The sequence below is a fragment of the Lontra canadensis genome, unplaced genomic scaffold (genome assembly GCF_010015895.1).
Source record: "Lontra canadensis isolate GAN:19392208 unplaced genomic scaffold, GSC_riverotter_1.0 scaffold13, whole genome shotgun sequence".
Lineage (NCBI taxonomy): Eukaryota > Metazoa > Chordata > Mammalia > Carnivora > Mustelidae > Lontra > Lontra canadensis.
The window spans coordinates 7502297-7526343 of NW_022631007.1; the positions used below are offsets into that span (position 1 = coordinate 7502297).

Genomic DNA, 24047 nt, shown 5'->3' on the forward strand with positions numbered 1-24047 from the left:
TTTCTTTTCTTTTCTTTTCTTTTCTTTTCTTTTCTTTTCTTTTCTTTTCTTTACACCTCTGCTTCTTTGGAGACCCATGATATGGACCGAGATTTGTCTGTGCATGAAGCATCCTGGTTTATGTGTGTCTGTTGTTAGCTTGCAGAGGGCACCGGAGGGGCCTTACTTTCAGGGTCTGGTAGGGACGTGTCCGTCCTGACACCAGCCCTTCACAGGCAGCAGGTGCAGCGTCTAACATTGTAAGAGACATTTACCACCCAGAGGTGTCCGGAGTTGAGGGGTTAAAACCTGGACTTCTTGGCAATCTGAGCTTGTGAAATACATTCCCATCTTTTTTGTTTGTTTGTTTTTAATTCAGTCCTCGAAACTGCCCCGAAGGCTGTGGTTTCTGGGTTTGGGTCAATTGTTTTTCCATAAGGAAATTGAGGTTCAGAGAACTTACTTTCTTAGATCTTTCCCACGGGGAGAGCAGCTGTTGGCGTGTGCTTCTGACCTCACTCAACTGTAAGCTCGGTGAGAGGAGGGATGTCCTGGCCATCATGTGGGGATGTTGGAGGACCTTTGTGGGCTTTTATTTTTGGAAGTCTGACCTTATAGCATTTCAAATGTACTAAAACATATGACTGTGTGACTTTTTTTAATCCCAAAGTGAATCTTCATCTTTCGTCAAAGCTTTAGGATCTGGTGACCTATTGAACATGGTGGAAAGCTAGGAGAGCGAGCCCTTCCTTATGAAAGAAAGAAATGCAGAGGGAATCAGGGAGGAGGGGAGAGGCTAGGATTATCTAAAGAGCCATCCTTTTCTTCCTTAGACCTTGATTTCACCCTAGAAAAGGGGATCCCCACTTCTGTTGATGGACACTGGGAGTACTCAGTCCTCACTAACCTCTTTGGAGGCCTCTGGAGTGCACTTGAACTAAACTCAAAAACCTGCAAAGCGGTTGATGGGCTGAGTTTCTGGGTCAAGGCAGAAATAGTGGAACTTGCCCTCCAACCCTGAAAATTCTTTGGGATTCCGTCATTCAGCAAATACTCATCGGCCACCTGCACTAGCAACACTATAGTAACCAGGACAGACTCATCCGGGGCTCTGTCCCTCCACACTGGATCAAACTCTTGCTCCTCAGGGTACCTTTTTTGAAGTATATTTGACATGTCTTGCTTTTTTATTGCTCATTTTTTTGGTTGGATTGTATGCACATGCCCAAGTGACCTTGTGTATTCCTGAGTCCTTCTGTGTATAAGCTAAAGTTGGAATGGGGAAGGAAGCCTATAACATAAAAATGGGGCATGTAAAAGTTCAGTTTCTCCACTGCTAAATTAGTTTTCTGTATTTCTTTTCAAATCTCTTGGTAGACCTGACCTACAGAAGAAGATGGAGAAGATGGAGTACCCTTCTTGAGTTCGTACTATGCCCTCTGACACTGCCCTTCCTCATCCAATTCCTCCCTGGGCTCCCTGCAGAGACCCTTGTTCATTTTCAGTACTTCTTTTTTGCATGTGTGTCTATGCCTGTATGGTTCTTAAGTGACCTTTTCCTAAACTCATTGAGGGCATTTAATATGGACAGGAATCCCAAAGCATATTCTCACCAGAGAAAGAACAAGGTTTGCCTGCCATCAACTTAAGGATATGATTACTCAAAATTTTGAAATGTTTTCTTGCATTGGAGATGTTGGTGAATAAGAAGTGGGTGCCTGAGGGGAGGCATCTGGCCTCCTTGTCTAAGGAAGTTGGGAAGGTGGTATTTTCATATTCCCTTTTCTACTCTGCTTCCTCATATGCTTTGCTATTTACCCAAAACTCTCCCCATTGGAAGATTTGTATTTATTTATTTAGAGTAAAGCTCCATGGCCTTGGGTGTCTTTCCCAAAGCAATTCCGAGATGTCACCTCTCCTACTGACTCTTTCTTCCCTGCCTAGTCCCCTTCAGCAAGAACTTTTCTAATATTTTATGTTTGAGTTTTCTTGTTAGAAAAGATGATAAATTAGACCACGAGGAAACAAGCCTGAAAGTTCTAGAGATTGTCATTCTTGAAAATGCCAGGTCTTTTCGTGATTGTCATCATTATTGTCTTAAGGAGTGAAAACCAAATGAGAAGAATGTGGAGCTGCTGTTTCATTCATGGACACACTTGCCACTGATTATATCCCCCTCCAGAATTTCTGTGAGTCTTAGAACAGCTCTAAGGTCAATAGATCCTTTGGTCCTAAGATCATAATCCTGACTGTTGACCCTTCTAGCTGTTCCCTCTGGCGAGTCCCCTTTTTGTTCAGGTATGAGATTGGCCGCTGGGCATGTGCTAGACTTGAGGGTTGGCAGGGTCTGTGGCGGGGCTCCCTCACAGCCTTGCCACACTCTGGCATCTGTACCCAGTATCCTAGGCCTTGACAAGTGACCAGAGTCAAAGATCCCTTTTCCGTGGCACAGGGAGTAACAGTTTGAATGAATAGTTAGGATTCCGACCATCGTGCATGCCCAGCACACAAAAGTTCTAAACATGCTTTGCTGTCAAACACGGGTCTGAAGTTAAGGTTGAAATGAGCTGCGCCGTTGGTTCGCTCTTGAACCAGGTGGGAGGAGCAGTCAGTTGAGGAACAGGGAGCTCTTTGATGGGAGCCTCACTGCCCACCAGCTGCATGTCTCAGTATTTGTGGCCTGACATCAAAGAGAAGCCACTGCTCTAACAGGGTCGGTTTATGTGTTATGTGAGCAAGACTGGCAAGGCCTTATGGCTGGCTGGGCCATCAGAATGACCCCTGTTGCTGGAAACCTGGTTGCAGCACATATTGCTTGAGCGCTCACTCGGAGGCATGTCTGCCGTTGGTAAGAACGAGGAGGGCTAGGTTCTAGTTTCCAAGTTATTGCAGGCAAGCTGAGGGACCTGGGAAAAATGTCTGAGCGTTTGTGAACTCTTTCAGGATCTGTAAGACAAGGGGGTGTCTAGGTGGCCTCGTTAGCTTTAGAAATTCTTTGTACATCTCATATCAATTTTCATGCACTTTAGGTCCCATGGATGTGAACATATGCACTCATTTAAACCATATAGCCATAGTCATCTTGGGCTTAAATGGTCTCATCAAAAGAAGAAACTGTACCTTATTCGTCCTTAATCCAGAGTGGTGCCTGACCCCCAGCTGGTGTTTTCAGTTCCTGTTGGTCATATAAATTAAGGAAGAGGGGAGAGGCAAGTTGCTAAAATTTCAGACTGCCTCAGAAACTTTGGTGGAATTAGAAATTACAAGATCTAAACCAAAATAAAGGAAGTTAGAGAGATGAGAATGAGAAAACTAGCTGTGTTTTCTCCCGGCTGTCACTGGCTGGTAACACTGGCTGTCACTCCCTTCTGTCCATCACTGTGAGGGAGTCCTGTCACATGATACGCCTTCAGTCCTTCCTCTGTACCTGACACCTGGCAGGCACACAACAGAATGTCAGGTGAGTTTTCTCACAAGCCGAAGATTATCAGATGAGGTGGCTCATCACTCACTAGAACTGAAATTTGAAAGCATGTTTCCTTTCCACCAAATTTTACTAGACTTAACACTTGACTCACAGGGTCTTCTCAGCATCAGTCCTCCAAGGCGCAGGTCTGTGGACCCTGTTCTGGAACTTGAACGTGCTTCAGCCGAATCAAGGCCAGACCTCACAGGGTTGTGTGATTGTTGCCTTTTTTGAGTCCCAAGGATCCAGGTGGTGACTTCCGTCCCATCTCTTGTTTGTTAATGAAGATGTTCCGAAGAGAAATCTGGCCATTTGATTCTTCCAGTTGGTTGAAAAATAAATAGGAGTTTACCCTGGACGTGATTTGCATGTGTGACTCTTTAGTGACAGGTTCCCTCACAGAGGGCAGGGAGGTGGTGACCAGCCAGGGCCAAGCACGTTGTCCTATAATTAGAGCTCGCTCCTGTAAGGTCCCTGTCCTCACACGTAGCTGACCTGGTGCCCCCTTTGCCATTTGTAGGCCGTGTATCTCTTCTAGGCTGTGCTCCCATGGCACAGATGAGGCCTGGGTCCACACAGGGACTGGCCGCAGTGCCTGCTGCCCTCAGCTCATTTAGTACTGTGACCCCATGAGCATGTGGGGAGAATCGGGTTTCCCAATGGTGGTAAGGAAATTGTGTTTTTAAAGCTGCCAGCGTATTACTTCCTTTTAGTCAGCAGTTCCATTTCTAACATGGGAGCTTTCAGACCTGAGCTCTTGTGGGGTCTCCTAAGAATTAACATGGTGCCGGGAGGATAGGGGAGCATAAAGAGAAACTCTGACAGGACTGTGTCACACACCTGTGGAGTAGATGCCCTTGAGGCCCTCACTCAGGAACAGTTTGCCTTCCTCAGAGTGGTCATCCCCTCGTGGAAAGGCCCTTCCTTCCTGTAGCGAGCCAGTTCTCAATTTTCCTCACGCTTTCTCATTTCCTCCTGGAGCTCTCAGAAGCCAGGCCAGTCCCACCCATATAACAGAAACTGTTGGATAGTCTCTCTCTCTCTCTCTCTCTGTCTCTTTTTTAAAGAATTTGCTTATTTATTTAAGAGAGAGAGAGAGCATGAGCATGAGCAGGGGGAAGGGCAGAAGGAGAGGGAGAGGGACAAACAGACCCCCTGCTGAGTGGAGAGCCTAACATGGGTCTGCATCCCAGGACCCTGAGATCATGACCTTGAGCTGAAGGCAGACACTTAACCAACTGAGCCACCCAGGCTCTTGATGAGAGGGGGTGGTTTGGTGCAGAACAGCAAGTCTGCTTGGATGCAAAGACACTGTTCAATGTTGTGTAGTGCAGAAGGGCATGGAAATGGGTATATTTATTCCTACACAAACAAGGAACCCTTGGAAATCTGTTGGGCTTGGAATTTTCGATGATGATGTAAACAGTCTCCTTCGGTATTGCCTTTTACTGGCACATTAAAAGTTGTGATGCTTATAGAAACTACATATGATTTAGAGAATAGCTGAAAAGAGATCATACACATAAGCCAGTTCCGCCATTGCTGACAGGAAGCGAGATCCGAGCAGGTCCCCCCTGGGGGCTCTGCCGAGTGCATCTGGCTGCAGGAGTAAGCTGACTGAAGCCGGGGCGCTGTGTTCCATCTCTAGGTCTGAGCAATGGGGAAAATACGAGAGCAGTCACACTAGTGGGCTCAGTTTAAAATAGTCAACCTTTCTGTCTCCACTGGCATGGCTGACCTGACTGGTTACAAGTCTCGATATTTTGTTTGGAGACTAAATGCAGTGTGGATTGGAACAACGATGAAACCTCCCAAGTCTTTGGCAGGAGGGATGCTGTGAAGGTGTGACAGGAGTGTCCTTTCAGAGCCAGCCCAAACAGCTTCCAAGCCGGGCCCATGGGGGCAGCCTGTACCCGCCGCTCATCCTGGGTCTTAGACATTAACACCACCCCCACCCCGCCACCCTCCACCCAGAAACACCATTCGACAAGAGAAACAAGGACGCCAAGTCACTGACTTCCTGACTCCAGCCAGTGTGGCAAGTAGCAGCAGCAAGGGAGCACCATGTCCTCAGACAGCAACTATTAGGAATCACTAAAATGTGTGAGCCTGACCCACACCCACCCCACCCCAGCCTCCCTTCCCCACCGCTGTCTCCCATTCTTTGATCATGGCTTCCTCACTGATGCAGAGTGTGCTCAGGCTGAGTGCCACCTTCACGGAAGCTCTTCTAGAATATTCTTCTCCCTGAAAGGAAGTGAAAAGAAACCAGTCTGAAGTCATAGATCAGGTTAATTGTCTCACTTTCGGGGGAAGGGGAGAAAAGAGGGTCAGGAGCAGTTGCCTGGTACCTAGGTGTTGCTTATTACAGGAACCACAGCTCCAGAACTCCAAGCAGCCAGCTGAGGGGCGTCCGGAGCATGGACTTCCGGCCTGGGGCAGGCAGGCCGTGGCAGTAAGCCTCATTGACCCCAGTGCTGTTCTTGTTCTTTTGTTTCCACCTGGCTTTTGCTTATATAGAGCTTGCAGCTCCATTCAGCCCCCACCCCCCGCTGTTGCCCTTTAAAGAGCCATTGTCTTCTTCTAAGGGGCCCCCAAACCAACAGAGCCCTGGCGAGAGGCCTTACATTTGCTACAAGACTCGGGTTCCTACAAACTGGACTCGGAAAAAAGCCACTGCTCTCCTCAGGCTCCTGTCCTTGGGGAAAGGGCACTTTTGTGGTCATTTGGGTCTGAGCCTTTGTTTTCAAAATGAGGCACTGAGGCCTAGTGAGGCGAAGGGACCATCAGGAGAACTTGTGTCTCCCGTTTCTCAGTTTGGACTTCTGTCCGCCCTTCAGCTTGGGCCCCCTCCGTTTCAGTTTGCATTCAGTAGGGTCTCGCCTGTAGGACTGCCTCCTCTTTTTCTCTGTAAACATTCGTATGAAGTGTATTTGCTTTGCTTTTCAGCCTTGCCTGCCCTCCGTGGGTCCAGAATAGCCAGCTGGAATTCATGAGAATATTGTGTCTTCAGATGTTTATAATCCGAAAGAATCCCTTATGGTTTTGTTTCTGTTGTTGTTGTTTTTTGTTTTTAAATAATAAAACTACTTGGATGTTGGTATTTTATGTTGGAAAGGCGAGCCAAGTTCACAGTGCAGCAATTACAATGCAATGCATTATGTATAATTTGTAGCGCGCCCCGGGAGCGATGGTAAACCGTGAAACGCCGTCCCCGCCCCATAGTATAATTAGCAGGATCAAACGCTGTGCAGGGAGAAGCACAAGAGTTGTCAGGCGAGGTCAATAAAGTAAGGAAAAGTTCTGATAAAAGCAGTACACCCCAAATTAGATAAAGAGCAGCCCCTATATCAGGCTGCAGATATGTCACAAGCCTTCCCTGCTAATTGAAGAAACCTTTTGAGGTTTAACAGCTCATAAATTTGCACTGGGAATGCCCTATTGTTCTGAGGTTATAAGTCTTGTCTTTGAAATTTAACAGTTATACTTTTTTATATTGCATTCCTCTAAGAGTACTATTGTAAACATGAAGGGTTTGCATTTTAACACAAATTTGAACAATGTGGCTTTAAAAGGGTTCACCACACCAAAGGGAGGTTGTTTGGGTATGTTTTATAAAATTTTTTTTCTATAGTATTTAAAGCTACAAATGACTCATAGAAGTATGTTCCATTTATATCAGTCATGTTGGTATCGTGTCCTCATCGGGGCTTTTTACTGTCATTTTTTCTAACATAAGAGTGTCTGAAAACATGTCTAGGTCTTTTGCCAAGTCAATTGCCCTTAATCTACTATCTTCAGACCCATAGAAACAATTCTGGAAATGTGGTTCTACTTGGCCTAAATTGCAATGAATTCTATGCCTTTTCATGGTCGTCTTTTTTTTTTTTTCTTTTTCTTAAAATATCCAGTGTATCAACTTGCAGTTTCTTCTTTCTTCATGTACCAATTATGGCCCCTCCTGTGCCCTCATAGCCTCCTATTTAAAAGAACAAAAAACACAAAACACCGATTTTTTGCTAAGCCGCTGATTGAAATGAAGAAAGTTCCATGTAAGGGAGAGCTGTGGGTGCTGGTTTCCAGAGCAGCCTGGTGGTGTACAGAGAACACTGAGCTTAGATCCAACCCCTGGATTGGATCTAACCAACCCCAGCCGCATTATTTGCTGGCTCTGAGACCTCAGGAATCACATACCTCCTGGAGTCACAGTTTGGCCGTCTATAAAATGAGGACATCTACCCGTCCCTCCCTCCCTCTCTCTCATTCACGCACCCATTCGTTCATTTATTCACTCCTGGAGGGAGAATGTGAACACAGCCCCTTACTTCCCTTCCCCTGCAGAGCTCATAGCCCAGTGAGGACACACTTTACCAAAATAATGAGTCTTGTCAAATTACTAATGGCAGCCTCATGGGCTTTGAAGGAAGGGGCCAAGCTCCAGGGAGAGCTGAGTGCAGAGGACCCTTGCTGAGAGTTCGGGGGAATGCAGTCCCTTCCCTGAGGATCCAGTCTTCGAGCTGATTGCTGGAGAAGGGATAAGTGGTGAGTGGCAGGTGATGGAAGGCAGGCGTCCTGGGCTGGGTACAAATTTTGATGTTTTTATGCTGAAATAAAAGGAAGCCCTTGGCAGGCAGAGGATGAACTTGATGAGGTGCGTGTTTTCCAAAAGCTCTCCCACAACTGTGTGGGGCATCGCCAGTCTGAAGACCAGAGAGAATGTGGGGGGGATCATTTAGGGGCTCAGAAGCCAGTCCAGGTTCACAAAACAGGTGGCTCAGGTGGGGGCTGGTGATAGGGCAGTTGGGAGAAATAGATGAGTTCCAGAAATGTTCAGGTTAAAATGCCAGGATTTGGTGATGTGTCCCAGAGGGGCAGATGAGGAAGAGGGAAGTGTCCAGGATGACTAGGGTCTGGGTGTGTGTGACTCACTGGCTGTGGGGTGGGGACATTCCTGTGATGCAGCAGCCTGGAAGGGGGTAAATAGTAAATAGTAAAATAATAGGTACCCCTTACCCATGAGTGTTTGGGGCCAGACACTGACCTCCTTTGATTTCATTCATTTCAGAGCGCATCTGTGCTGCCCAGATAAGAAAATCAAGGGTCAGGGAAGAGAGTAACTTGTCCAAAAACACAGAACAGGGACCAGAGGTAGTATCCAAACCCAAGTTTGTCTGGTTCCAGAAGTTGCTCTCTCCCACTGTCCCCTGCCAGAGCCAGGTACCAGAAGGGCACTTTTGTAAACCACCTACATCCAATCCAGGTGTGTCAAGGGAGCTGTGGGTTAAGCAGGATGAGATGCCTGGAAGAGAAAACAATCATAACGTACCCCTCCCTGTTCTGAAAACCCGGATTTTTCAGAGGGACTAGACGCATCTGACATAGAATCCCTACCCACACTTGATCGCATCTTCAGAGCTTCTGTCTTGAAGCCAGAGACAGGCCTCCCAGGAGGAGCTTTTACTCTGGCCGTAGCACACATGGAGATCTTTCCAAAGGGGGCTCAGAAAGCAACATAATCCCTCCCTTCATCAAAATCATCCATTTTCCATGAGAAGCCAAAGTTTAGACTCCGAACTCGGCACTTCAGATTCCAAAAATTTAGTCCCGAGGTCTCCCTTAACGTTGGTAAAGTAAGTTTTATTTTACTAGAAATCATTAACAGTCCTGTAAGAATAGGTGACTGTTTGTGGCTCCTGGTGATCTCTCCAGAGCAAAGGCCGTTTTAGAATCCTTTCTGCTCCATCCTGGGTCAGTTCGAGGCCTCCTCAGGGGTATGAGAACAGTCTGAGAAAGCCCACAGGCCTTCCCGAGGCTGGGAGGGGAGGGCTTGTGTGTGAGAGACATTCCTGTCACAGGGTGTGTTTGTGTGTCTGTGTGTGCATGTGCCCACATACACGTGCCCACGCAGAAGCAGGAGCATGTGCAGGCACACACACATGCACACACACACACACACACACACTAATGGGACAAAGATCAGAATGGCTGGTGAGTGGCCATGAGTTAAGCAGACCTCAAAGAACACACAAAAAGTGGCAGGTAGGAGTGCCTGGGTGGCTCAGTGGGTTAAGCCTCTGCCTTTGGCCCAGGTCATGATCTCAGGGTCCTGGGTTGGAGCCCTGCATCCGGCTCTCTGCTCAGCATGGAGCCTGCTTCCCCCTCTCTCTCTGCCTGCCTCTCTCTGCCTACTTGTGATCTCTCTCTCTCTCTGTCAAATAAATAAAATTAAAAAAAAAAAAAAAGTAGCAGGTAGGCTCAGGGTTGGGCTAAATACCATCAGCTACAGAAGCAAGCGTGTTTTTAAAATGACCCTTATACCTGTGGGGTAGTCATCATATGCCAGAAACCCACGAGCCGCAGAGCTCAAGGTAGAGAGTTTCTCAGCTCTTGGGGCGCAGAGAGCAAGGCTTCTACTGGCTTGTTTATTTATGCCTGAAGGCCTCTCTGTGCCGCTTATCTCCCAGGGCTGATCTGCTAGGAATGGCGCAGAGGTTGTGCTGTCCCCCCTTTCCCTGGTATGGACGCCTTGCCATAGGGGCCTACCCCGGGTTTTGGGCCACCACCGTCACCACTCAGAATTCACAACTATCGTATTTTTGACAAGGGTGTCTTATCCTTTCCCTTATTCCCACCTCCTCTCTCTCTTGCCTGTCTTCCTTTCTTTTCTTTTCTTTTCTTTTCTTTTCTTTTCTTTTCTTTTCTTTTCTTTTCTTTTCTTTTCTTTTCTTTAAACCATCCGGGCACAGTGCTCACGTTGTTTTATCTGCTTATGGCGGGGTGCAGAGTTTGTTTCCTGGGGAGGCCCTCCATCTACCCCCGCCGGCCTGCACCCTGTGGACACTAGCTGTGGCCCACTCAGCCGTGGGGTTTCTCCGAGCACACTGTCTTCCCTTCCTCCTGCCTGTGAGAGGAGGCAGCAGGCAGCAGCGTTCAGCCTCCCTGAGAGCTTGGAACCACAGTGTTCCCCTTGGCCATCAATAATGTCAGGGACAGTTTCCTAGGTCAGGGATTGTTTTTCAGTTCTGTGTTGATATCAGTATCTCTGGACATGCGGTTATGCACTAATCAGGGCTATGGTATTTGAAAAACAGAAATAATTTGAATTTTTCAAGTGTTTAAGATACATTTAGCTGGGATGTACGTAATCCATCTCCTATTTTGGCCTGCTTCTGGCTCCTGAACATTCTCTAAAGTACGGTGAACCCCAGAACCCAGGAAAACTTCAGGAATTCCACAGAGGAAATAGATGGACTGAATTGTGTTCTGAAGCCTAGGCGTGTGTAGCCTCCCCTCACCTGTTCCTCATGCATGAACTGGCTTGGTTGCTGGTTAGTGGCCCAGGCCAGGAATCCAGATCCCCAGACCTTGAAATTCCCTACCTGCCACCATTTATCTTCGTTTCTTTCAGTGCCCTCTGGCCCCGCTATTCTGGCGGGGTCATCCTGACCCCCTCTCTGCCCAGTCCATTCTCTAAACATGTGTGATGCACCCACCATGTACCAGGCATCAGGGACCCAGAGGTGAACCCACTTCATTCCGAGGACGGGGAGAGAGATGCTGGGCCAGTTTCCTCTGCTCTGATGTTACGACTCCTAGAATCTCTAGGGCAGTACCATAATGGTATCTGTTCAATTCTTCAGGAGAGCTGGGTTACACAGATATCTTACACATGATGCAGGATTGAGCACAAACAACCCTAGAAACTACCAGTGTCTCTGGCTCATGAAAAATGTGTCCAAAGACCTACTTGTACAAAACCAGTAACCATGCTGGTACCAATGGCCAAGGCCAAACGACCCTCCAGAATACATTTGTGGCATGCTTTTGATCCCAAGTTTCTCCAGGTGGGGCCAGCAGCTCACTGTAGGTGCTTGAGGGGAAAAATGCAGATTCCTGAGCCCCACCACAGACATTGGTGTGGGATTTCCCAAGTTACAAGCTAGAACGTGCCTCTCACCTAGCTCCCCCACATCCAGCTTTGGTGCTTCCTATTCTAGATCCAGTATTTGGCCTTCAGTCCCTCGACACACCATGTTTCTTGCAGGACAGGGTGACAGGGAAGCATTGGGTAGCTGTGGGGTCTAGTACCTGTGGCCACTTAGCCTAGGAGCCAGCTGTCCCAACCCCTGCGCCTCTCAAGGCCCCATAGCCTCATTTCTCCTGGCACGTGGTTACCTGCCCTCATCATCCAGGGCAACCTGGCTTGATCCCTAGGTGGTCACTGTCAGCAGAAGTTTCCAACCTAGGTTCCCTTGCCCTTTCCAAAGTTCTCACACTGGCTCTCCATATTTTCCTTATCCCTTGATTTCTTGGGATGACGTTTATTTTTATTTTCGTGCCCAAAGGCTAAACAGTGCTTTTCAGAAGATTGAGGGTTTTTTGAGTGAAATATTGTCTAATTTTAAATAGTCTATGATTTCAGAAGTCCATGAAAACATTACTGGGGGCCTTTGCTTAAAGAGCTGAAATGTGAGCCATCTCTGATTTGGAACTCAAGGCAGAAGAAGTGAGAAAAGAAATGAAATAGGTCTAAATGTCATCCAAAATGCTTCTCTGGGGGCGCCTGGGTGGCTCAGTGGGTTAAGCCGCTGCCTTCGGCTCAGGTCATGATCTCAGGGTCCTGGGATCGAGTCCCGCATCGGGTTCTCTGCTCAGCGGGGAGCCTGCTTCCTTCTCTTTCTCTCTCTGCCTGCCTCTCTGTCTACTTGTGACCTCTCTCTGTCAAATCAATAAATTAAAAAAAAAAAATCGCGATTGCAGATTGCAGTGCAGTTGTATGGCTTCAAAATGCTTCTCTGTACCTCTGTCTGAACAGAGGGGCTTTGAAAGCCAGAACAAAAAACAGTAGCATTGGGGATTTTGTTGTTTCTGAGCGAACCACCACTCCCCAAGCATGGAAGGGGGTGGACTACACACCTGGCATTTTATCTCTTTGGGGCAGGGAAGCTGCTGGCCCAGGTACTTGTGGACCCACCACCTCAGGCTGGGCCTCAGCCACCAGGAAGCGCATCTCCTCCTCCCTCAGCTGACGGGGGTGGAGGGGGGTCCAGCAGCCAAGAAAGCCAGACCATGGAGTACCAAGCCGCCCACCTCTCAGACCCCCTTCCTGGCCCCTCTGGGGCGGGGCTGGCTAGGACAGCAGCTAAGTGTCTGGGGTCATAGTCTAAGGAATTAAAAACATCCTCCAGGGAGCAACCATGGATGCTGGAGTTCTTTGTGGATTTCCAGAACTCACAGAATATTCCGTTTATAAAGCCTGGCCCTGCACACTCTCAGCCACTGCATCAGTCACAGCTAGAAGGAGCCAGAAGGCCCTTCTTGACCTCACTTCCTCCCTCCTGATATTCTGCTGGGGCGGGACGAGGGGAAGGGGCAGAAGGAAAGAGGACCGGGGGCAGATAGAAGTGGGGACTTGGGTGAAAATGTGGACCATAAGCAGAACCGCTTTGATTAGGTTTTAAAATAAATCGTTTCTAGTATCACTGCACCGAAGACTGTCTTATTAGCACAGATTGTATCTGTTTATCTTTTCTGATTTGGAGTTGGAGTGAAACAGATCATTGCAGTAAAAAGCACTCCAGGATGCAAGGCAGCAAGCACCGTAGCAAGAGTAGATTCTGAGTTTAGAGCTGGTGAAAATATCTGTCTCCACATCCACGTCCATACCCACGTCCAACCCTCTGAGTGCCCCCTGTCAGTCTCCTCTGCTTTTGAAGAACTCTGATAGGACCTAGAAACTGCTAGATGCTGGCAAGTAGTCCCCGGGCTTCAGACCATCAAGACAATAAGCAGCCCCATCATATTCAGGGCAGTAGCTTCTGTAGAGCCCATCTGTTTCAAAATAACCCCAATTCTGCTTACGATGCGGAATGCTTTGTTGACTGGAATTTGCCCTAGTTTTCATCAGCTGACTCTGTGTCACAGGCCTCTGGGTCCACCTGCTGGCAAGTGTAAAAACTGGAACGAAACCTGGGTTGGAAGAACAAGCTGGAGCTCTCTGGTTCCCCAGAGCTGGTGCGGGTCAGGATCACCTGGGGGCTCACTGAAAATACGGTGGCCTGGGCTCCACGCCAAGCCTGCAGGATTGGAAACTCGCAGAACAACCGTCGTGGCGATTCGCACACTCATGTCAGCGTGAGAGAAGCACAGCCGTTCAGGGACCTGGTGCCCGGGGACCCCTTGAGGTCCCTACTCCTGCTTCTCCTGTTTTATCCTGGTAACTGTCTGTGGCTTCATTTCCTTAGAACTCATCAAAAAAGTGTAGGAACCTGGCAAATACTACTGAACCAAGTGCTCAAGGTTACACGGCACGTAATTAGTCGTGCTGATCACAGGAACCCCGGATACGATCACGGAAGGGGCACCTCAGCTCTGTGGCCTTCTGCCTCAGACCCATAACCCCACTTCAAAACAATAGACAAACCAAGCTGAAGGTCATTTCTACAGGCTTCCTGGCCAGCACTCCTCCAGATCATCAAGGTCGTAGGAAGCCAGAAAAGATGGGAGGAGCTGCCACAGACCAGAAGAGGCTAAAAAGACGTGGTCGATCAGGTATGCCATTGGACCCTAGTACAGAGAAAGAAAATTCGTGGAAAAACTTGTAACATTGACATGAAGTCTAGAATTTGGTTAATAGTAATGCATCCATCCCTGGAAATGAGTCCTTAGTCCACGTCGTGGTGTTAGATGTTAACATGTGTGGAATTGAATCATCTGTATTCTCTCTGTCACTTTCCTGTGAGTCTGAAATTATTCCAAAATAAAAAGTGGACTAAAAGTTAAAATGTCAGAGCCGAGGGGCACCGAAATAGACCAGCTGAGTTGGGCCAATTTGTGCCCCGCTGCGGATAGTCATGGCCAGGCTGGCCAGCGGGGGCGGGGCGGGTCCTCCATCTCAGGGGCCCAGGCTGGAGACTGTAGAGGAGGAGGCTGGGGTGGGCTGTCGAGCTCTCCCAGCTTAGACCAGCCAACCCGCTATCTCAGTGGGACCCACACAAGTCGTGGAATCTCTGTGCAGAGGGTAAAACGTCTAGTCCAGCACCATGAGGCCCAGATGAGCCCCAGGCCCAGGGAGGAGAAGTGACTTGTCCAGGGTCCTAAACCCATGTCTGGTGAGGTGTGTTCTTTTAACACAGCAGTTCTCAGTGATTTAATACACGATCCCTGGGGTGCTCCTTAAAATGCAGCTTCCTGGATTTCCTACCTGTCCTTCCTCCTACACCGGCGAGCTTCCGCCCAAGGGATATAAGGCCACAGGGTCAGAGCTGACTGAGGGCTGAGGAGTCCGGAGACTAGTGCAGACAGCCACGTGGGCCTTTCATGCCTCTGACGGCTTCCAGAGAGGAGTCCAGCAGAGGGGTGGGCTGCGTGGTTGTGCTCAACAGCTCCCCACACTCTGCACAACCCGCTGTGTTCCTGCCTGTGGGCTGGTGTGGACTCTCCGTCGGAAACGTCAGGACACAGAGCATTGCAGCTGCCCTCCCAAGACCAGTCAGCACGGACCCTGAAGCTTCTGAGAGGCCTGTGGAATCCTCATTTCCCAGAGGGTTGTCCTCCTTCTTCTAGCATTGTCCACACTTGTGGATGTATGTGCTTGATCAGAACCCTCTTCTCCCTCGCACATGGGAAGTTCTGCCTTCAGTTTCCTTTTTTCTGTTGTAAAATGTGTTCTCAAATCTGGGTCTCAAGATGAGGCCCATGTTGAGCTCCTGTCATCCCAGCCAGAAACCTAGGGTCCCTAGTATGTACTAGACAAGGAGAATATGGAAGTGAGAGCCAGCCTCTGCCCCCAGGGAGCCCTATGTCTAGTTTTCCAAAGTTTGCATATATTTGCCTAGCGAATATCCCTAGATGATTTTGAATTGGAAAAAAAAAAATCAGTCCCAAAGTCCATGGATATTGTCAGAGATAGTCAACCTCTTCAGTTTCCAAAATCAGCAGATAGCTTGGGTAAACTGAGACCCCTCCAGATTGCGACCAAACGGCATTTTGTTTTAGATCAAGGGAAATTTGAAACATTCCAAAGTGTCATTAAATGTATGTAAAAGGTGTTTGAAAATCATTTCTAGTGTCATAAAAGCCCATCTTGATAAAGTGTGAAGGTGGTGATGGAATCTTCAAAGGATTTAAGAGATTGATTTTAAAAAGAGGCAAGTCTTTTAGTATTAAAATTCACATTCATTCGTTAAAAAAACATTTCATAAGCAATCCAAGTGTCTGTCCACAGATGAATAGATAAAGAGGATGTGGTCTGATATACAGTGGGGCATTCCTCAGCCATAAAAGAAAGGACGGGACCTTGCCATATGCAACCACATGGATGGACCTGGCGGGCGTGATGCTCAGTGAAATGAGTCCGAGAACAACAAATACCATATGATTTTACGTACATGTAGAATCTAAAAAAGTAAAACACATGAATAAACAGGCAAAAAGCAGAAACATACCCATAAATACAGAGAACAAATGGAAGGTTGCCAGAGGGAGGGGAGAACGGGATGGGCAGAATGGGCAAATGGGATGGGGTGATCCAGACTCCCCCTTCTGGAAGGAACAGGTCATGGAGGTGAAAGGCCCAACCCAAGGCATATAGTCACTAGTGTTACCCTGGTGTGGTGACAGCTGGCAGCGGCACGGTGGTGAGCCTAGCATCGGGCACAGCATTGCCGAATCGGTGTGTGGTGTGCTTGAAACTAGGCTAACATCCTGTGTCCACTGGACTCCATTTAAAAAGAAAAGCCACGTGTCACGGTGATTGCTAATGACAGGCGGACACTCAGCTCCTCTCTCCCCTGCTGCTCCTCCAGCATAGTGAGGGAGAAAGTGCATCAAAAACTATTTCTGCGAGAAGTTACAAACCGTTCTTTGTCTAAAAAAATACTTGACAGTGAAAGACAAAGGCTGCCCTTTAGAGCTGGGCCTGTTGCTAAAACTACATACCTCATCAGATGAGAGCCTAATCCCAGCTCCCTTCAGTTACCCAAGAAAGGCTCCTGTTTGCAGTGAGCCCTACCTATGGCAGAAGGTAAACTTCAGATCCTGCCTCTAAGTCATGGATTAAAGCAATGTATTGTTTAAGTTTACAGAGTCTGGTTTGGGATTGAGGAAGACAACTCATAGACCTCAAATCTGGAGCAGAGCAGAAAGGAATCCATCCGGGTTTGAGTCTTGACTCAGCCACTGCCTGGCTATGGGGCCTTGGCAAGTTACTTGAAATCTTGAAGCCTCAGTTCCTCTGTCTTTAAATAGATGAGGAAGTTCTTACTTGGAGGGGTAAGTAGAATAAAAACCACATATAGCAATATGGATCACAACCATAACATTAAATGAAGCCACGCACAAAGCTTGCATATTATATGAATGCATTTATGCACAAAAATAGACAAAGGAATCTTCACTGTTGGAAATCAGGATAACGGGCACTGTCGAGTATGGGAGCCGGGACTTAGAGGTTTATGAATGCTGGAAGTGTTCCGGGTTTTGATCTGGGTTTTGGTCTCACATGTAGTTCATAAAAATTAATCACGCTGTGCACTTGTTTAAGAAGAGGGAGAGTAAGTAGGGTAAGCATGTAGCAGTGGTTCAGATGTTCCTTATCTCCAGAAGTTCCTCTTTCTGTTCTAGAGGTCACACCATACTTTTTTGTCTATATTGCGAGAAACACTGGACCCGACATGGTAGACCCAATATTTTACATTACTTGAATTGCTAACTGGATTATACTCATGTCAAGTTTGTTGTAGCCATAAAGATTTCCCAAATTGACTGGAGATCAGAGAGAAAAGGACAACAGGTAATGTAGCTACTGAGTGGGTCTCCGTTTCTTTTTTTTTTTTTTCCCCAAAGATTTTTTATTTCTTTATTTGATAGAGAGAGGTTACAGGTAGGTAGAGAGGCAGGCAGAGAGAGAGGGGAAAGCAGGCTTCCCACTGAGCAGAGGGCCTGATGTGGGGCTCGATCCCAGGACCCTGAGATCATGACCTGAGCTGAAGGCGGAGGCTTAACCCACTGAGCCACCCAGATGCCCCATGGGTCTCTGTTTCAAAGCTTCTCATTTTGAAGGTCCAGATACCATTTCAGAACAAAGAAATATCTCCACAGTGGCTGACTTGAATGGTTGAGGAGTCAAAATGGGATTATTTCCTCTCTCAAGTCACTTCTAAATGTTATCTTTCCTGTAAACCATAATGAAGCTTCCGTTTGTATGGAGTTATGAGGTTTTAGGTGAATTTCAGACTCTTTTTAAAGAGATAGATAGATGGATAGATAGAGGTTATAATCAGTGACTCTAAAAGCAAAGTGGTCTTGTGTCCTTACGTATTTCCCCTTTTCAAAGACTGTCTTGCCAAATTGCTGGGCTTGGAGTTTTTTCCAGCCTTTTTAGTCTTTGTCCATAGATGACTTAGCAACCATCCTTTCAGAAGGCATTTTGGGAGCTTTGTAATTCATGGAATTCTAATAAAGTAACCTTCTTAAAGGAGAGAATGCGGGTTCCATGCTCTGCCCTCATTGGACAGTAGAAATCCCTGAGAACACTAGTGATTTATTTAGAGGTTTCCTGGTTAAAAAAAAGTGATTGCCTCTTTAGCTTCCTAGTATAAGGGAATTATATGCCATCCTGTGACGCACATCAGTATAATTTCACTGAATGGTGTAGAGTGCTGATCAGATCATGGGCAAGATCTCTGAATACCAGCAAATTAAACATCTCTGCTTGCAGGGATGGCGAACAGGAGGGAAAATGGCCATCAACTCATGGTGCTCTTTTTAGCAATTCTTATGTGGATGAAATTGCTTCTCCTCCCTTAGATGTAAAATGCAGAGGTTACTGCATTATACATAAGGGTAGAGAACTGAAAATCTTTCCATCAAAAACCACGAATCCATAAATCTTATGATCTCATGACTGGTGTTTGTAATTGAGCTAAATCGTCTTAAAACGAGCATTGTTCCTCAGGTTCTTTGACGCATGCTCACTGTTTCTTGGAGTAACATTGGGGACTGACCTCCATTTACAGGGACACGGAGGCAGAGCTCAGAAATACTGATATCCTGTACCGAGTTCACTAGAGCAGGGCTGTCTCACCCAGGCCTATAAATGTTCAGTGCATGATTTAACTCAGCGAGAAAAGGAGGTCTTGGCTGGGCCCGCCAGCTTTCCCAGTGACCACAAGCCGCCTCTGTGTTACAAAAGCTGTGGCACACTGGAGGTTGGTAATTACCTTTTGTCCGTGTCTGTTTCTTAGAAGGCAAGTCTGCATTTTGTACGGAATGTTGCCAAGTTGGCTTCAGACAGATTTGGGGTCTGTCTTCTGAGCAGTCACTGTTTTTGTCACTTTATTGTGTATCTTCTACAAAGTTAGTTCACAATGCTAACAAGTAGACATCTAACGCATGATTCATGATGATGTGAGAGATGAAAAATGATAACATCCTGCCCTCATCAGGCACTCACTGCATGCTTAGTCCTCAGCTATGCATTTTATGGGCAACATTTCTCTCCTTGCCTCTCAACAATCCAGGGAGTGAATTTCTCTTTTGTCCCTTTTTATAGATAGGGAAACTAAGACCAAGTAAAGGTAAACAGCTTGCTCCAGGATGTCTAGTTAAAAATAGAGGGGTTGGAATTTAGTCCCGAGCAGTCAGACTGCACCGTGGTGGGAAGGACCCTGCAGTCACCTTGCTGGGCAGCCTCCCCTCACACATGAGCCCCCCAGAAGCTGCGAAACAGAGACTTGCCTGTGCACTACACTCTGGTTCCAGGTAGGCCTGGAAGCTTCTCCTGATGCCCTCCCAACACCTTTGCCCTGACATCCCCGGACATCCTGGGGAGTGGACTGCGTCTCCTCCTACCACCCCACAGAGGCCTGTCTACATCTTCTCCAAGGACTTAATAAATATAACTACAGACTGAAACCACTTCTAAGACTTTTCGAGGAATGCCTGAGGGGGATCCTGGGGGCTGCAGAGAGAAGTAATAGATCACGTCACGCAACCGAAAACTACAGAAACCTAGAAGCGAATTTAAAAGTAGTGAATAGCAGGGGTTCGGAAGACAGAGCTTAGTCGAGACTTGAATTGGACTGCAGAGGCCTTGTCCCCAGGGTGGCACTGACTGAAAGCCCAGACGTGACAAATGGTGTCATTTGTGACTGACACCAAATATGTTACTGTCTCCAGAACAGCACAGATTAATCTACACTTGAGAACTTTCCAAAGTAATTAACCCCTGGGATTAAGGACAGTAGAGTGTACAGAGCCTGAAATGAAGCGATCAAGGCCTTCTTCAGAGACTGGGGTGGCTTTGGTGATACCAGAAACACTGAGGTTGAAGGATTTTAAATGCCCACACATCAGGCCTGATTACAAATCAGGTGTTGTTGTGGTGGTACTGTTAGAACCAGGGCCCTCTGCTGGTCCTGGAAAGCCAGGAAATTAAGGGGACCCATGCGGGAACTTTGTAGTCATGTCTGTGGTGACAGCAGAGTCCTGTAGAGTGGACGAGTTTGGGCTGGATCCTCTTCTTTCCTCTTTCCGGATCGCATGAGCTCTGCACATACCTGTCTGGGTTTGGGCAGGAGTGCACGGGCTGGCAAGATGGCTAGAGGAGATGACGGTGATGTGGGGTTGTGGGGACAGGGGGTGGGAGCCCCAAGTGCAAGATTTGCTGCCCCATGGGCTGGCTTCGTGACCTTATGTGTGTCCCTAATGCTCTCTGAGCCTTAGCTCACTCATCTGTAAACTTGGGATCACAAATTGGCAGCGAGAGCTGGCTGACTGACCTATGGCACCTTAAAAGGACTTGATGTGAGCTGTCGGCTTCAGTACATGGTGCATCCTTCTGCTCAGCCCCATTCTCCCCGGATGCCCTGTGAGCCGAGTCCAGAGTACACGTGTGTGGGCTGCTCATTTCGAAAACTGGACCCCAGGAGCCTTCGGTCTGCAGCCTTGTGTCCCTCCCTCCATGGGAATGTTCATTCTCGGGCTTTCTCTTGCGGACACGGTGACTCCCTTTGGGATTCTGAGCACTCTTGCAGCTTCCACGGGCTCATGGCCCGTGGCCCACACTCAACACGCCACGTCTAGCCTGCCTCCGACCCTGCCCACAGCTCTCCCTCAAGGCTCCCTGCCTGCTGGAACGGGTGTCACGTACTAGCCTGCACTCACCGTGAAGAACCGTCTTATTGCGAAAACAACTGTCAAAGGGAAAGCTGGATTTGGCGCGCATCATATACAACAGATTTAAGCAATAACTAATGGTAATTGGATTCATGAGTTTCACTGTAACTTCTTTTTTTAAAAAAGATTTATTTATTTTAGAGAACAAGAGCAAGGGGAAGGGCAGAGGGGGAGGGAGAAAGAAGCAGACTCCCCACTAAGCACAGAGCCAAAAGCAGAGCTCGATCTCATGACCCTGAGATCATGACTTGAGCCAAAATCAAGAGTCGGACACTTAACTGACTGAGCAACCCAGGCACCACTTTCTGTAATTTCAAGGCGTTTGCCTCTTTGTAAAAAATTCCTTTTCAGATACATAAGCCAAAACTGTATCCAGTTAAACTTCAGTCTTAATAGTATTCAGTAGTATTCTCCTTATGGTGAAAGTCTTACAAGCCCGTTCTATGTTTGAGTGTCATCCTTAACGAAGGTTGATGAATCGACGTAGGTTATGCTGTCCCAAAAACCCTTGGAGCGGAGTGTAGCCAGCAGGAGTGAGCACGTGGCCAGGCCTGCCCAGCCCACGTGTGGGTTCCTAGGCAGGAATGGCTGCAGTGAGGGGGTACTTCTCCCATGGTCTCAAAAAGAAAGAACCAAACAGGGGTGCATGTTGGGGAAGAAACAAAATGAAAGAGGAGTTACCTTTTGCCTGCCTTTTGAAAATTTCTCGTCATCTGACCACTGAAGTTCTAGTGGTAGACTGAGCAGACTGGTTTTTTTCTCATCAATTTTTTTTTTTAATCCATTGTAACCAACATACAACATTGTGTAAACCTAAGGTGTGTACGTGCTGCTTTATTACATTTGTATATTGTGGTATGATTGCCTCAGGAGCGTCAGCCAGCCCTTGTACATGGCACACACTTATCAGCTCCTTTTTTGTGTTGAAAACAGTTGATTGGGTCTCCTAGCAACCTTGAAGTTTGTAATACCGTATTCTTGACTATAGTCACGATGTTGTGCCTTCGATCTCCAGGTCTTACTTACTTGCACCCTTCAACAGCAGCTCTCCGGCCCCGGGGAACTGCCATTCCACTCTCTGCTTTCCCAGGCTCGGTTTCTCCGGTTCCACAGGGAGGTGATGTCCTGCACTGTTTGTCTTCCTTTGTGAGAAGGCTGCTTAGTTTCTTGGACTTTCTCTAACATTTTTTCACCGTAGTGTTTCTTAATAATCATTCTATCCATTCCCATGACCTGGGAACATCTTGGAGAAGGCACCGCTCTTGGAGAATGAACAGAAACCCTTTTCAGGAACGATGTCCATGGTCTTTCATATAATTTTTAGATGTTACGGCTGCATTTTTTCTGCCTCCCCAGTTAATGGTCATTGTGGTAACTGGGCCCCTGTTCTGTGGCCCCTGGTGCTCAGTGGCATGTGTGTGTTTCAAGCAGACATGATTCCTTCTCGCTGGGGTGGGCGTCAGGGGCTGCAGGAGGCCACCGGGCAGAGGGAGAAAGAGGAGGGAGGACCGAAGGCTGATGAAGAAACACCAAACCACATACTTGGTGGGGAAGTTAGAAACAGCAACTTCTGGGCGTAAAAAAAATAAATAAGCCCTGGGGACCTTATAGACATGAGATGATGTAAATTACAAAGAATGATGGGGGGAAAAAAATGAGGGTTTTTGTCAAGAATCTTTGAAATGAGTGGATTAGATTTGTAGACTGGACCACACTAAAAGTATTTACTTGATGTTGAAATTAAGTATTGACAGCTGAGGTTGAAATATGTTTGTTATATTTCTGCTTCGTGCTAAAATAAAGATGACACCCAAGCCATCAGTCTTTCTTCCCCCTTGAAATCCTCGGAAACAATGCCCTGTACATGTCAGAACGATGGATGGGCAGTCTTTAATTTTTCCCTTGTGCTTTCTCCCAACAGGGACCAGCGGGCCGAGCCCCCCGCCCTACGGGTTCCATCTCTCACCAGAAGAAGAAATGAGAAGGCAGCGGCTTCGCAGATTTGACCACCAGTGAGGGGCCCGCTTGCGGGATTACGACCCGTGTGGTTCTTCCCCCGAGCCTGCCTCTGCACCGAAGCCCAGTGCAGCCTCCTCTGCCGTGGGCTTCACTCGCCATCCTGGGGCCCCCGTGGGTCTCCGCACGTGGCCATGTTGACTTGTCTTGAGAGCAGCCTTCTGGGTACGGCTCCCAGCTGTCCGGGGAGCGGCCCTTCTCCTGGCCCCTGCTCCCCGACAGGTAGAAGGGCGGTTCCACCTCACAGCAACCCACCTCCACACGCCTCTCTCTCTGTCTCTCTCGGGTTGCTCGCGCAATGGTGCCTTGGCCTCATTCGGTCCCTGAAGACCGTGACTTTCACCGGCCTGGAAGATCAGGCCCCCCATCGTGGCCAGCGTGCCCCACACTCAACCTGGCAGGAAGTGCGAAGCTATCCCTGGGCCTCCTGACACGCTGTCATGGTGACCTCCCAGGAACAGAGGTGGCCACCATAAGGGGATGTTGTTCTGGTCACCCCCACCCAGGCGCCTCAGTTCCTTGTGCCCCTATACCTGGATGGCATTGACCTCGTCCCCCCTCGGCTCTTATGTGGCTCTGCCTGTACAGAATGTTTGGCTGCAAAAGCTTGGGTAAGACCTCAGGTGGGGAAACCACCCACACACCACACACTCCGCTAGATGTCAGGTGGCACCAGCATTCTGGGCTCGCAGCAGCCCCACCCACCAGCTGATGACAGGATAGGCTCCCAGAGCTCTGACCTGTATTATGAAGCAGCAGGAGCTACAGTCAGAGGGAGGCAAAGTTGTCTGCTGGGCTGGTCATGCAGAAGTCCCTCTGGAGGAGATATTTCTTTCTCCTAAAAAGTGCCTTTTAAATGGCCCCGGTAACAGCCACGTGTCCTGTCCCGGCCCAGGACCACTGCAGCATCAGAGACCACGGGCCGCCCATGTTACTCCTGGTGCTTGTATTCCATGAATAAAAGGACAAAGATACCACTGATGTCTTACTGTCACTGAGATATTTGTGTTTAAAGAGCGTTGGAAGCAGAAAAGGATCCTCCTACTTTCATTTATATGCCTAGCATTTATATATAGTGTTGTGATAACAAAAGTAATATATATGCCTGTGTGTGCACAAAGCAGACAAATACGCCTATAGGTTAACAGAGGTTATCTTTGGGGTTAGAGCACATAGTTTTGCTTTCTGGTTTTTATTGCAGTCTTTTTCAAATGTGTGTATTTGTGCGTATGTGTACTGCTTTTGGAATCAGAAAGACTGATTTATGTGATAATAAAGCAAGAACTATATAATTGGGAAAATACACTTAATAAGTACTATGCCTCCACTGAGAAAATTCACAATATAAAAATACAAATAAATACATGTGCAGTGTTAAAATCAGCCATATTCTCGCCACTTACACCTA

The 24047-nt window shown here is 47.7% G+C and overlaps 1 protein-coding gene across 1 annotated transcript in view; it reads left to right on the forward strand.

The window, feature by feature from the left end:
- RHBDD1 (rhomboid domain containing 1) overlaps positions 1–22912 on the forward strand; it is a 122924-nt gene extending 100012 nt beyond the window's left edge. Inside the window, exon 7 of the mRNA XM_032857368.1 lies at positions 22545–22912. Within this exon, the coding sequence (XP_032713259.1) occupies positions 22545–22639 (95 nt within the window). The 3' untranslated portion in view covers positions 22640–22912. The remainder of the gene's footprint in view (positions 1–22544) is intronic.
- The last annotated feature ends 1135 nt before the right edge of the window (positions 22913–24047 follow it).